Source organism: Mus caroli, chromosome 4 (assembly GCF_900094665.2).
Source record: "Mus caroli chromosome 4, CAROLI_EIJ_v1.1, whole genome shotgun sequence".
NCBI classification, from domain to species: domain Eukaryota; kingdom Metazoa; phylum Chordata; class Mammalia; order Rodentia; family Muridae; genus Mus; species Mus caroli.
This window is the reverse complement of record NC_034573.1, coordinates 91,260,952-91,275,341: the sequence shown is the minus strand read 5'-3', so window position 1 is coordinate 91,275,341 and position 14,390 is coordinate 91,260,952. Positions and strand designations below refer to the sequence as shown.

The 14,390-nt window shown below is 44.3% G+C and overlaps 1 protein-coding gene across 5 annotated transcripts in view; it reads left to right on the top strand.

Annotated features, from left to right (window-relative positions):
* Positions 1 to 2,287: 2,287 nt before the first annotated feature.
* Dock7 (dedicator of cytokinesis 7) overlaps positions 2,288 to 14,390 on the top strand; it is a 183,354-nt gene continuing 171,251 nt past the window's right edge. For 4 of the 5 annotated variants that reach the window (XM_029475730.1, XM_029475731.1, XM_021161214.2 and 1 more), the window contains exon 1: positions 2,288 to 2,477. In XM_029475730.1, the coding sequence (XP_029331590.1) occupies positions 2,440 to 2,477 (38 nt within the window). In that variant the 5' untranslated portion in view covers positions 2,288 to 2,439. The remainder of the gene's footprint in view (positions 2,478 to 14,390) is intronic. The other variant, XM_029475732.1, reaches the window with a different exon arrangement.

Below are 14,390 nucleotides of genomic sequence, written 5' to 3'. Positions count from 1 at the left end.
AGAAAGAAAGAAAGAAAGAAAGAAAGAAAGAAAGAAAACCCTGAACCAAATAAACAAGCCCCCTAGCAAAGTCCAGGGCTCATATCATGCTCTAAGGAGCTCACCTACAGTATTTTTGCTCTGTTCATTGCTCTGTGTGGCTCTAAGCCCAGAAGAAGTTAATGATGTGAAGTCCCTGGTTCATGGTCCTGATGCGCTTGGCTTGATTCATGTGCCTAACCTGAGGCTGGTCCATTTGTCAGGACCAGATCTCCCCACTACTCTTAAAAATAGCGGTGAGGTAATCAGCTCCTCAGAGAACAGGGGACTGAGATGCATGTACATGCATGCATGCTTGTAAAGGGTTGTGGGGCACATAAACACTGGGCAGCCAAAGCAATTCTATTTTCATTTCCATTGCTGAGGTCTGTGTATCTTTCCTTTAGTTTGGATCTCTACGGCATACGGGTACTGGCTCACACTGGACTTGGTTAGTTGCAGGACAGGTCTTCCTGAGGTCAGGGTCACACTTCCTGTGTGGAGTCTTCCCCAGACTCCATTTCTCCAGGGTACGTTTTTTTTTTTTTTTTTTTTTTTTTTTTTTTTTTGGAGCCGCTTGTCCCATTCCTACTGTTTCCAGTAAGCTTCACAGTGCATGCAATGTCCTTTCAGACTCTTTGGCAACTAGTGAGTCATGTATACAAAGAACTATTCAAAGCAAAATGTGCTCAGTCTCTAAGAGAGTACTGAGAAGATGTTTGTCAAGCAGAGATAAAGGCCTACAACATCTGCCTGGGAGCATGAAAGCAGACAAGCCATCCAGAGACTCTGAAGCACCAAGGACAAAGTCAAGTATACGATGGATATTGATAACACCTGTGAGGAAACTGTAGCAGCTAGGTAGGTACCCACCGCAGCCCAGACCCCACACTTAGACCTTGAATTCAGTGCATTTTCACAATATGCTTGCAAGTAAGTAACACTGTTCTGGTTGTTTAAGTAATTTGCTCGAGGTCACATGGGGAGGAGGCAGAAAGCAACTGGGTTTCTATTATGAACAATGGAAAGGTCTGGAACAGTGTTACAGCGAAGTTAGACTTGGAGCAGCTGTATCTTTCCCCATGGACTCAAATATTCTGAAAACAGAACCGCGGCTAGCTCACATTTGGGCTCTAGCATACCTGTATTTAAGTACATGTTAAATATATACCCACCTCAAATGGGCTATCCTCACCGTAAACCAGTGTTTTAAAGGCATCCAATCACCAGAGCGAGCCCTGGTTCAAGCCCAGGTTAGGGTACAGACGGGAAGTCATGGACCCAGTAATGAGTGCTTTCTGTTCTGTATGACTGGGCAAGTGACCAGGTTTCAAGCTGAAGAAGGTTTCGCTATGGTGAGAGACAATCTAACACGCTCCACAAGGACACAGGGGACATTTAGTAACTGCAAATAAGGTATATTAAATTCTTAAAACATTTAGGAGGAAAGGTGCCACAAGCAGCCAAAGGATTCTTCTTAGTTTCACAATTTCAGAACTCAATGCATTAGAACAAGGCGGACACAGGTTCTATTTATAGAACATCAAAAGGATAGAAAACAGTTCATCTGATGGATATGCATGTACGCATACATATGAAATGAGATGCCAGAGTAACTGTAAAGGACTCACAAGAGAATTCTTTACAGGGATAACTGTTCTTGGAGAAAAGGGCCTGGGCTCTGGGTCTCACGTTCACGGGAAGAACTTGCCATGTGTGACCCAAGGGCAAGTCACAGCTTCTCTGAGACAATTTTTTTCTCTCTAAAATGGAGCTAAATCTACTTCAAAGAGCTGTTGTGGAGATTAAATAAGATCATGCGTGTAAGCTTGGCTATGCACCACAAATCAGCGGCTATCACACCACCTTTGTGGGAGAGTTCTTTCTACGAAGAAGAGCCATTGTTTCTCCAGCTAGACCCCACTCACGAGGTCGGGGCGTGCAAGAAAGGTGCTTTGAACTGCCTGGAGTCAGGAGCTGCAGGAACCAAGCCGCAAGGCCCTTTCCATGTCCTAACCTTCCCTTTGGGGAAAGCCCAGCCCCGCGCGCGTTCGAGGGTTACGGTCACGGTCCCGTCGTGGGTCTTCCCGGTCGTGGCGGCAGGGCAGCGAGGGCTCGCGGCCCGGTTCCACGCCCGGCGTCATATCGGCTCCCGCCGGCTCCGGCGGCCTTCCAGCCCGGCCTCCAGCCGGGATTGGCGCGCGAGGCGGAGGGGGGTGGCGGGGGCGGGGGCGGAGAGAGGTTCCTCGTGCGCGCCTCCTCGGCGCATTACGGTACCCTGGTTCCGCGCTCCAGCGGCCGGCCCAGCCTCGCGGTGGGGTCCGGAGAGCCGACGGGCGAGCGCGCGGGAGGGAGCGCGAACGGGAGCGCGAGGAGGAGGAGGCCGCCCAGCCCCGCGCCCAGCCCCGCGCCGCCGCAGCCATGGCGGAGCGCCGCGCCTTCGCTCAGAAGATCAGCAGGTACGCGGCGGGGAGCCCGGCCGGGCCCCGGGGGTGCGAGGGTGGGTGTGGCGCGGCCCACGGGCCTTGCCGCGCGGTCCGGGGCCTGCAGTCCGCGCCCCGCCAGGCCCGCAGGGCGTGCGGCAGCTCGGCGGTTCTTTGTGTCCGCAGTCGCGTCCTCCCCGGCGCTCCACGCCCACGCCCCGGCTCCGGGCGCCCCAACAAAAGGAACTGGCGTGGAGGCCACGGCGCTCACGCTCGCACCGGTCGCCACCGCTGACAGCACCCCGGGCGCCCCGCCCGCCCCAGCGGCTCCGCACCCACGCCTGCACAGGCACACTGAGGCCGCAGTGCAAAGTTATGGGCTGCGGGACATGGGAGCACCCCACTTACCCATGGGCTCGGTGGGCGTCCTTTCTCTGGCCCCAGAGGAAGATGGATGACCCGACCCGCACTGGGCTTTATGCGTGGGCCTGGCGTTCACGTCCTAGGAGTAAGCCACCCACCGAGGATAAGGTTCCCCAGCAGTTTACCTCCCTGTCCAGATAAAAAGATGGAAGGATGTTTGTAGAATTTAACTGTGGGATGTACATATGGATAAGGAACTAGGCATTGTTTGTTTGTTGTCTCAATAAAGCCTTATTTCTGCGACTTAGGATTAAAGAAAGGCAACATTCAGGTGAAATTTTGTGATGGCTGTATATATTTCTGTGGTTCTGAATCTTTTTAGCTTGTTGATATTTGTAGAAGGTTTTTGGATATGTCGGAGAAAAGCTTTTATTAGTTTCCGGACCCCCATAATGTTAGGCTTTTGGGACACTTTTTTTTCCCCCCATTTAAAACTAACATCTCATTGCATCTCTGTCTTTGGCCAAGATCAGATGTAAATAAACCCTTTTTGAGTTTTAGAATATGTATTTCATATTCTTCTTAAATAAGTTCTTAGGAATATGGGTGCTACTGGTAGACTAAGATAAATTACAATACGAAGTGTTTTTAAAATCGGGACCTTCACCAGGTTGTTGAAATTCTCTTGCATGTTAGTTGTCTCATCTGAAAAATGGTAATAATGGTATCTAGCTTATTGGGTTGTTGTGAATTTTAAATGGTCATTTTTTTTATAAAGCACTTAATAATGCATTGTCCATATTATCGTTGAACATTTGTAATTAGGATTGGAAAGTATGACTTTTTGTTTTGGGGTCTTAAGGCATGCCATTAAAGGACACATTTTGTACATTTCTTTTAAATAGATCTTAGAGTTTATATCTCATAAAGTACACCCTTGGGGATAAGGTATGAAATATAGATAGTGCCTCTTCTCTGTGAATGGAGATAATCAGATGGAACTAGTCTCAAGACTCTGTTGTGGAAAGCAGCCTCAAACGCAAGTCAGGCTAACCTTGGAAGTTACAAAATCAAGGCAGGGAAATGAAGCCTGTGCTGTTGCAGGAGACGTTTAGGTAGACATGGCAGTGATGAGTGATTACGTGTGGAAGTTGAGGAAGAGTGGGGCCATGCGCCTTTCCTGCCACCCAGCTTTCCAGCTGTGCAGCAGCCAGCTGAATGATAGAAGGAGTTGCTGAGGTCCGTGTGCATAGGAGGGAGTGGTTTACGAATTGGGGATAAGATTGGATGGAAGTGAGGATTCGGGTGTAGACATCTTGGCATTAAGTGGAAACATCTATTAGATTTTTGGTACTGGCTTGAGACGTAGGAGAGACTGGGGATCTCCAATTCAGAACCAGCAGGAAGTAGACGGTGAGTGAAGCTTGAGGAGCTGATAGGGTCATAGAGAGAAAGCCAAGGACAGAATGCTGCGTGCAGTTAGTAGGTATCTATTATGGATGAGTGCATCCTCCTTGTTACTGAGTATCATTAAATAAGACTTCTGAAGAAACCGGAGCTGTGCTTTTAAGTTTCCTGCCAGCAGAAACAGCACAGTGTTTCTGGGGATACACTGGGGTTGACAGCCTGGCCCTGCCCCCATTGACTAAACTTGACCAAGTTACTTGATTCCATTTCTGTTTGCCCTAAAAATGGCGATAATCCTAGAACTTTTCTCATAGGGTTGCTATGAGGTTAAAGAAACTAATGTGCTTAGAATAAAGCCTTGTGTGCAGTAATGCTTAGTAAATAGCAGCTATTTCATTTTTGTAATGTATATGAAATGAGGCTTAGTACCTTTTCTTCAGAGTGACAGTCTTTTCCATAATACATGCATATATGAAATTCATTGCTCTGTGAAAAAAAAAATCATGACAGTCTAGAAGTCTTTATAAAGAACCATGCAAGTCAGCTTTTTCTGGCTGAGTTATTTTTTTCAGCCCTTTTCATGGAATGCTGTTAGTATTTTGAGGCTGGGATGCGATTTCAAGAAGTTCTTTATTCGTGTTTACATGATTGGCTGGCTTACTTCAACTCAGCTTCCCAAAGCCCTATGCATTTTGCCCATATCAAGAAATTGCTTCTTTGTTCTTTCTTCTTCTTGAGGACATGGCTTGTGCATTTATGAAGTTTCAACTATTTTCAGATTAAAGATGTAGGATTTCATTTGGAACATTTTGTCCTGTGACTTGATATTTAATAAGAGGATGGCCATTTGTGTACATTTTTACTAGGTATCCTTATAACCTAGAGAGGCACACAATGTGAGAAAGAATATTGGTTTTGGCCAAATTGCACAGGTTGAAACTCTGCCTACGTGGCATTGTAGCTGGACAGTTCTGAACATTTCACCAGATCTTGGTTTGGTTTCCAGAAGCCCCCATACAGTGAGTGTGAGGATAAATGAGCGAGCATCCTTGACATCCTTGCAATTGCCCGGAACATGAGCACTTAAGAAATGCTGTTGCTGGGGGCTGGTGAGGTGGCTCAGCGGGTAAGAGGACTGACTGCTCTTTCAAAGGTCCTGAGTTCAAATCCCAGCAACTACATGGTGGCTCACAAACCACCGGGCCGACCTGAGGGAGCAGAGGTACTAAATTCAATTCCGAACAACCAGATGAAGGTTCACAATTATCTGTACAGCTACAGTGTGTACTCATATACATAAATAAATAAATCTTAAAAAAAAAAAGAAATGCTGTTGCTGCTGCTGTCACTGGGATACTACTTGCTAATAGTAGTGCTGTTTTCTTTCTTTCTTTTTTCTTTTTTTGTTTTGTTTTGTTTTGTTTTTTTTCGGGACAGGGTTTCTCTGTATAGCCCTGGCTGTCCGGGAACTCACTTTGTAGACCAGGCTGGCCTCGAACTCAGAAATCAAACCTGCCTCTGCCTCTCAAGTGCTGGGATTAAAGGCGTGCGCCACCACCGCCCAGCTAGTAGTGCTGTTTTCTAAATGAAAGTTTAGACAGTGTACCCAAATCGACACTCAGACCCTTGTCCCCTGGTTGTAGTTATCATACTTTTTATTTGTGCTTTTTTTTTTTTTTTAACATCTTTTTCAGGGGAGTTCCCCAGGTGCCGCTGTTAACAGCACAGCTTTATGCTTATTTTCCTGTCTTTCCATTTTTGATTAGCTATAGTTTTTGCCAGAAAGCAGAAAAATAAAGTTTTTTGGTTTTGTTGTTATTGTTGTTGTTGTTTTGTTTTGGGGGGGAGGGTTCAGGCAGGTGTTTATTTCAGAGCACTGAGTGTAGTCTTTTTTAGTAGCTCAAGCCTGACCCCTTACCTTTTAGTGATTCTGACTGTGTGGACTCAGTCTGGTTTTCTTTATAACTCCTGTGTCATCAGCTGTGCTGCCCACTTTTCTCTGTGGACTCAGAGACTTCCCTGATCTTTTTTTTAACCTCATCCTTGCTAATTCTTTTCCTTCCTTCCTTCCTTCCTTCCTTCCTTCCTTCCTTCCTTCCTTCCTTCCTTCTTTCCTTCCTTCCTTCCTTCCTTCCTTCTTTCCTTGTTGTTGTTGTGCTAGAATTGAACCTGGGTAAGATCTATTCCTCTGATCTACCTCCCAGCCCTTGCTGCACTAATGGTTAATGCTTAGTATCTAGTCTCTTTGTACTAAGCCACACGTTGGAGTGAGACCAGAGCAGTCACTTACCTTTTATTATCATCTTCTTTCAGATGAGGTTACTTCAGAGTCCCCTCTCCTCTCTCTGAGACAGGCTCCCCCGTGTAGCCAGGCTGGCTTCGGACTCTGGTCGTCCTCCCTTAGCCCCTGATGTGCTAGGCATGTGCTATTGTAATCTTGAAGCCTATTTCTTATCATTTCCCTCAGAACCTTGGCTCCACACTTTCCCCTTTCCATCCTAACATTTGTATCCCTTTTACGAGACCTTTTTTCCTGTCATAAGACTTACACCAGTCTCAGGGTAAAACAAAGACCTATTGAGTTGTCTGGCATTCCTAGCTGCCACCAATTGCTGGTTTTCTGTTTCTAGTCCCGGTTCTATCAGGTATATGCCATCATCATGACTACTTCCTGCTTTGTCTTTCAGGAATGCTTGGGCCGAGTGAGCATGCTTAGCTTTTAACGCTTGACCTTCCTTCTCTTTGCCTTAGTACTGATTTCAGGAGCTAGCCCCTCTCCCAGTTTCTCATCTCTGCACGTGTACACACACATGCACACCCCATTCTATAAACTAAGTGAATGAACTTCAGTTACAGTAATGAATGAGTCTTTCAGTCTAATTTTGGGACAATTAGGTACTGCTAGATCAGGTCTTGACTGTTCAAGTCCAGTGCCTGTGGATGCTGGAACTTCCTTGTTTGCCTGCCATCTCTGTGTGGCCTCAGTGCATCAACACTTCCCTAGGCAATCCCAGTCCTACTCTCTCTGCACTCCACTCACAGATGCTACAGGCTCCCTGTGGAACAGCTCTTATCAGGAGTACAGGTTTCTTTGAGTGGAAATACAAAGGTTCGCTTGTGTTTTAAGGTTCACTATATCTGGTCTCTCTCTTGTTGACTCATTCTTTAGTTTACACCTTGTTCTCTGGTCAGAGGTGTTTTCACCCTACCCCTATTATTAACTGTTCCATTGTTTTCATTTGTAATTTAGATTCCTTTAAAACTTTTGTATGTCCTCTTTAGAAAAATTGCTTTAGTGTAGTGTGGTATGTGTGTGTAGTATGTTCATGTGTTTGTGTATACTATATACCATAGTGTGGGGGCCAGAGAACAACTTGCAGGAAGAAGTCAGTTCTCTTCTATGATGAGAGCCCCAGGGTTCTAACTCAGGCCCAGGTTCCTGGCAAGTGCCTTTACCTGCTGCACCATCTCACGGCTTCTGTGATACGTTTCTCTTTAAACGTCCTGCTGCTGCACCCCTTCCTTGAGAAATAGGCATAATTTAAAAATTAAAAACCAACAAGGCAGATAGAGTGTACCCATTTCTCAGATTATTCCAATGCTTTGTGCTGAGTCTGGGGGATAGCCTTTACTTTGTGTTTTGTTCTTATCACCTGCGGATGTATTTCCAAGTAATAGAGGTTTCCTTTTCTGAATTTTGAAGGTATTTGAATTGTATTATTTGTTTCTTTTCTCCTACTTTTGCTAAACACTATATTGTGAAATTCATTCATTTTTTTGTGGTTTTGTAGAGTTTTATTGTATAAGTATGCCATGATGAAGTTTCTCATTTCTAGACAGTATGTTTATTCTGGGACCCATCTATGCTGCAGTTTCTCTAGTGCAGTGGTTCTTAACCTTCTTCATGTTTTATATGCCTTTAATACACTCTCTCATGTTGTGGTGACCCCCAGCCATAAGATTATTTCATTGTTACTGCATAACTGTAATTTTGCTACTGTTATGAACCATAATGTAAATATCTGATATGCCACACCTGAGAACTGCTGCTCTAGGGTGTGTTCAGCTCTGGGATTCCTGGCTGAAGTGTGTTGTTATTTGTAGCAGTTTTACTTATCAGGGTTAGGTGAGGTTAAACTGTTCTCTAAAGCGATGGCAGAGATTTTTGCCCCTACAACAACGTTGCTTTGTGTGTAATTGCTGTTACTTGGGGTTGCCAGTTTTGCAGTATAATTTAAATGTATTAGATTGTCAGTGTGGTGGATTCATGATGCTAGCTCATAGTAAAGCTTTAATTTTTATTTACTGAATTATTAATGAAGTTAAGCTGTGCTTTGTGTTTTATTGATTATTGAAATGCACTGTTTTGTAAATTGCCTAGTTAAACCTTTGTGGTCATCCCTCCCAATTTTTCCTTTGTGATTTTGTATGGGTACTTCACATATGGTCAGCGTATTAATCATTTATTGATTATTTGGAGAGCACCCCTCTATTATGGCTTATTTTTTTATCCTTTCCAGGGAAACTTTTGAAAAGCTAGTTCTCAGTTTTAAAGTGCTTATGTTTTTCTGTTGTTATGTTATTACTTTGTTTGCTTATTTGTTTTTTCTGTGAGATGGGGTCTCATGTAGTCCAGGCTGGCCTATGTTGTGGGGGGGCAGCCCAAGCTTGAGCTTTTGATCTTTTTGTCTGTAACAACTATGCCCAGTATATGGATGCTGGAGATGAAAGCTGGGGCTTCCTGCATGCTACTCAAGCATTCTACCAAGCTGAACTTAAGTCAATCCCGGTACAATATGACTCCAGCATAGGAAACCGCTCCTTATCCTTGTCTGTCCTGACAGACACTCTCTAGTTGCTCCCTCTGAGGTTTGTATTCCATTTTACTTAATAGTGAGTGGAATGAACTTGTTATGTTTCCTGAGTGAATTATCCTTTCCTTACTGGTGTGCTCTTACACCTCTGCCATAATTTCTGGTTTTGTTCGTAGATGTGGTATGTGTCTTTTCACCAGTTAGGATGGTTTTAATTTTAATCAGCTTCAGAATTTAGCAGACCAGTTATTCCCCCTCCACCTTTTTTTAAAGCTTCTTGGCTTCCTTTAACCCTTTGATATTCTATGAAATTTTAGACTATATCTTCCCAAAAGTAAAAAAACAAAACAAAAACTTCCCAGTCACACCCTATTAGAATTATATTGGAGTTATGTTGAACTTAACCATCAGTTTGGTTTTAATACTGAGTTTGCAATGCACAATCCACAGCATCTCTTCTGTTATTTAGAATTTTCTCATCACAGGAACAAAGCTTCATGGTTGGTCTGTGAGGTCCTGGCATGGCTTTGGTTAGGTTTATTTCAGCTATCCAATAACTTTATATCTAGCTATATCTTACTAAGCTCTGGTTATAAAGCATGTCTGTAGATTTCTTTTTGATATTTTCAGTATCTATTAGTCATATTTTCTGTGAGTTAGAAAATTTTGTTTGTTCCTTTTCAACTATTAGCAATATTTATTTATTCATCAATTTATTTAAATTTTTTTGATTTTGCTCTGTACTTCGATCCTGATATGTCCCAAAGACCTGCGTGTTAACAAGTGGCCCCCAAGTGGCTTTTGGAAAGTTGATGGGTCATTTAAGAGTCATCAGAAGCATGGTATTGAAGGGATTGGGCACCCGTCTATTCCTTGTTCTCTTTAGCTTTCTGGTCATAGGTGACTGGTTTTGCTCTGCCATGTTTGTCCTCTATGATGTGTTATCTACCTACTATGTATGGGCTTAAAGCAAAGGGGCCTCTTGGCATAGACTGGAACTTCTGAAAGTGACCCTACACACAACTTTTGTCTTTATAAGTCACTTATGTAAAGTTTCTTGTCTTTATAAGTCACTTATGTAAAGGTCCTTGTTGTAGTGATGGAAAGCTGTGTATTAACTTGCATTTCTGTGCAATTATTACCATTCCTGTTTGGCATTGTACTCTATGATCTCAAAGGCAAAGCATTCTGTGCCTCACTCTTTTTTTTTTTTTTTTTTTTTGGTTTTTCGAGACAGGGTTTCTCTGTGTAGCCCTGGCTATCCTGGCACTCACTTTGTAGACCAGGCTGGCCTCGAACTCAGAAATCCGCCTGCCTCTGCCTCCCGAGTGCTGGGATTAAAGGCGTGCGCCACCACGCCCGGCCTGTGCCTCACTCTTGAGCTAGATGGTTGCTGAGAGATATTTTCTCTCTTTTTTCCCTAAGATTTATGTATTTATGTATTATGAGTACACTGTAGCTGTCTTCAGATCCCATTACAGATGGTTGTGAGGCACCATGTTGTTTCTGCCAATTGAACTCAAGACCTTTGGAAGAACAGTCAGTGCTCCTAACCACGGAGCCATCTCTCCAACCCCTCTTTCTTTTTTTATATCTCTTCTTTTCTCTTCTCTTCTCTCTCTTTTCTTTATACAAATTCTTTCAAACTTCATTCCCTAGAAACAGAGGCTAAGGATTGAGAATCTAGGCTTTGTTTGGGAAATATAGTCCCAGGGAATCAGGAACAAGAGAAAGTGGGGTGAGGCTCAGATACGAAGTGATGGAGGGTGGAGGCATGTCTTCCTGGCTGCTTCTTTACCAAGAGCTGGAGAGAGAGCATTTGGCAGATGTGCTTGCTGGCCACCAAGAGTATCTGTGGACAGAGAAAGAGTTCCTGGGTCAGTGGAGGATTTTGTAGCAGGGGCCCTTGCCTTCCTGTTCTAGGCAGCTCAGGGACCTGGATTAAGTCCTGCTCTGCCTTGTTTGTCACGTGGGCTTCCTGGCGGCCACTCTTGTTACCTTTTCACTGGCTTTATTTTTTAAACTAAGGGAATTTAAAAAATGCAATCACAGAAGCTCAAATCAAATTCATTTGTGTACACAAAGAAGTGTTCACTCTTGTTAGTTAAGATTGGATTAGGGGATACAAATGTTGCAGGAGATCTGCTGTCTTTGTAGCTCAGACTTTACACTAAAATCCCAAACCAAAACAGTCTCAATGAGATTCCACAGCTCTAGGCTCAGCTCCTATGAGGAATTCAGTTACCCGTCTGCTTCAGGTAGCCGTGCTTCCTGGAACCAAGTGCTGTGTTTAGGGATGTACAAGAGTCTGGCCAGTCCTGGGTTCCTTGCCCTTCCTTGGCGTGGAGGGAGTGTAATGATGTCAGCCCCACTTGGGTCTCAAGGAGTAAGTTCCTTACCGGACAGAAAGGGTTTCTAGTGAGAGGAAGGAAGGTAAGAGTGCTGGTCATAGTAAGTGGCAGATGCTCTTCAGAGTTAATTTGGGAGCAGGGGGATGGCTCAGTCTGTGAAGTGCTTGTTGTGCTAGCACAAGAACCCACATAGATAAGCCATGTGTAGTGGCATGCTATGTAACCCCAGTGCTGGGGAACTGGTGACAGTTTGATCCCTGGAGCTCTCTGGCCAGCCAGTATCAGGGAGCTTCAAGTCTGTGAGAGACCCCATCGCATAGAACAAGGTAGATGGTAACTGAGGAATGACACCCAGGGCTGACCTTTGACCTCCACAGGAACACACATCTACAAACACTTTCACACATACAAAATAAAATTCATAATTTTACTTATTCTCTCTCCCGCCCTCTCCCTCTGCCCCTCCCCCCCCCCCTCCCCCTGCCTCTGCCTCTGCCTCTGCCTCTGCCTCTGCCTCTGCCTCTGCCTCTGCCTCTGCCNCCCCCCCCCCCCCCCCCCCGCTCTGTGTTAGATGTCTTATTTGATTACCCTCCACCTTACTTATTGAGACAGGATTTCTCCCTTGTCAACCTGGAATCTCTGGGAACGCTGGGGAATCTGAGCTCAGATCCCCAGCCCTCATGCTTGGGTGATGCATTCTTTAACCTTTCAAATTAATCATTTTAACTGTTCCATATTCTCCCTTAAATTGAAGTAGAACTGGTAAAATTCAAAGAGACTCATTATTAACTTGATCTTAGCTGGCTATGGATTTCCTGTAATTTAAGTTTTAAAAAAGCTTAGCTCAGACCGTAATGCCTATCTTAGTTACTGTTCCATTGCTGTGAAGAGGCACCATGACCAAGGCAGCTTATAAAAGGAAGCATTTACCGAGGTGGGGAAGTGGGGAGGAGGGTGCTCACAGTTCAGAGGGTTAGTCCATGGAGCAGTCCTGAGTGCTTACATCCCACACCCCATTACATCCTCCAGTGACACACCTCCTCAAACAAGGACATACCTCCTCATCCTTCGCAGACAGGTCTAACTGGGGAGCAAGCATTCAAACATAGGAGCCCGTGGGGGCCATTCTCACTCAGACCACCACAGTGACTTTCATAACCTTCACAGAATGTTTACCTGGTTTTACTTTTTGGATTTTGAATTTCTCCTCCATGTGCACACACTCACCAGAGAGCTGAGCCAACCCTCTCATTTATATGGGCACTTTGATGATTGTTATAATTATTGGCAAAGATACAGGGCTAGTGGTACATGTTTCTGGGTCCCAAATTGTCTCTGCCACTCTGCACTGGCTCTCTTCTTTCAGCTCTCTCCATTGTCCTTTCTTTGGTTAATATCATTCCCTGATTCTCTCAGAGCAGCCCCAGTCACAGGAGACCTGGCTCTATTACTGTATATAATTTAACCTCACTTATTATAAGTGTGCATGAACCATGGACATGTACCACACTATACATGTGGAGGGCAGAGGACAACTTTCTGGAGTTGAGTCTCTCCTGCTGTGGGTTGTGGGGCTGAACTTGGGTGAGCAGGGTCTCATGGCAAGTCAATTTATGCTCTGAGACGTCCCACTCATCCTATTGAGGTATATTTTACATGCCATACAATTTATTTAAAGTATACAGGTGAGGTTCTGGAGAGCTGGCTCAGTGGTTGAGTTCCTGAGTTCAGTCCCAACACCCACATGGTGGCTCAGAACCATCTGAAATGGAATCTGATTCCCCAGTCCCCCTTCTGGTCTGGTGTACATGAAAACAGAGCACTGATATTATATAAAATAAATGAATAGATCTTGAAGTACACAGCGAGTGATTTTAGTAAATTTACGATTGTAGAACAGTGCTGGCACCCGAGAAGAGCTGTATGCCAGGTTTAAGTTGGTCTCCATTTCCACTTAAAGCCCTGGGTGACTAACTGCTGGTCTAGCTTTTATGTCTGTGTTAGCCTTGTCTGAACAGTTGACATAAATGGAGTTATATAGCATGCAGTCTTTTTGTGTGTGGCTTTTAAAAGCATGTTGCCGTGTTTTTTCCATGCTATAGTACATATTCCTATTGTTACTTTTTATGAGTGAGTTGTGTCCTGTTTTACATAGCACATTTTGTTTCTTCATCACTTAATGCACATGTGAGTAGGGTCTGTCTTTTGTTATTATGAATGTGCCTCTATGAACATTTGTGTACTTATTTTTTTGTTTCAACACTTGGTTTTAATTTTTGTCTTTTTAAAGATTTATTTGCTTTACTTTATGTGTATGAGTGTTTTGTCTCCATGTATGTATGTGTGCCTAGTACCCAAGGAGGTCAGAAGACAGTATCAGATCCTCTGGAACTAGAGTTACAAATGGTTGTTAGCTACCATGTGGTTCTAGGAGCTGAACCTGTGTCCCCTGTAAGAACAAGTGCTTTTAACCACTGAGTCATTTTCCCAGCCTCTGGTTTTAGTTCTTTTTAGATTTATTTTACTTTTAGGTGTATGAGTGTTGGCTCTATGTATATATGCATGTGCACCACATGCATGTGTGTGCCTGCTGATGCCGGAAGAGAGTGTTGGATGCCCTGGACCTGGAGTTACAGATGGTTGTAAGCCTCCATGTGGTGCTGGGTATTGAACCCAGGTCCTCTGGATGAGCAGTGCACTAAACTGCTAATCCATCTCTCAACAACAACAACAACAAAAGATGTTTAGGAATTCAGAAGTCCTAATTTTCTAATTTGATTATTATACAATGTATTCATTCTGCACTGAATTTTAAAAGTTAGTTGCGGGTTGGTGAGAGAGAGCTCAGTGGGAAAGCGCTTGTTGTGCGAGCCTGCCCACCTGAGTTCAGTCCTGGCAATCCTGGTGAAGGTGGAGGTGAGCCTGGGCTCCACATGTGCATCTAGCATGCCTCTCCCCCAGTGGTGACACATGGTAACAGTTACCATGTTAGCTGGTGCTAACAAGAGAGAGTT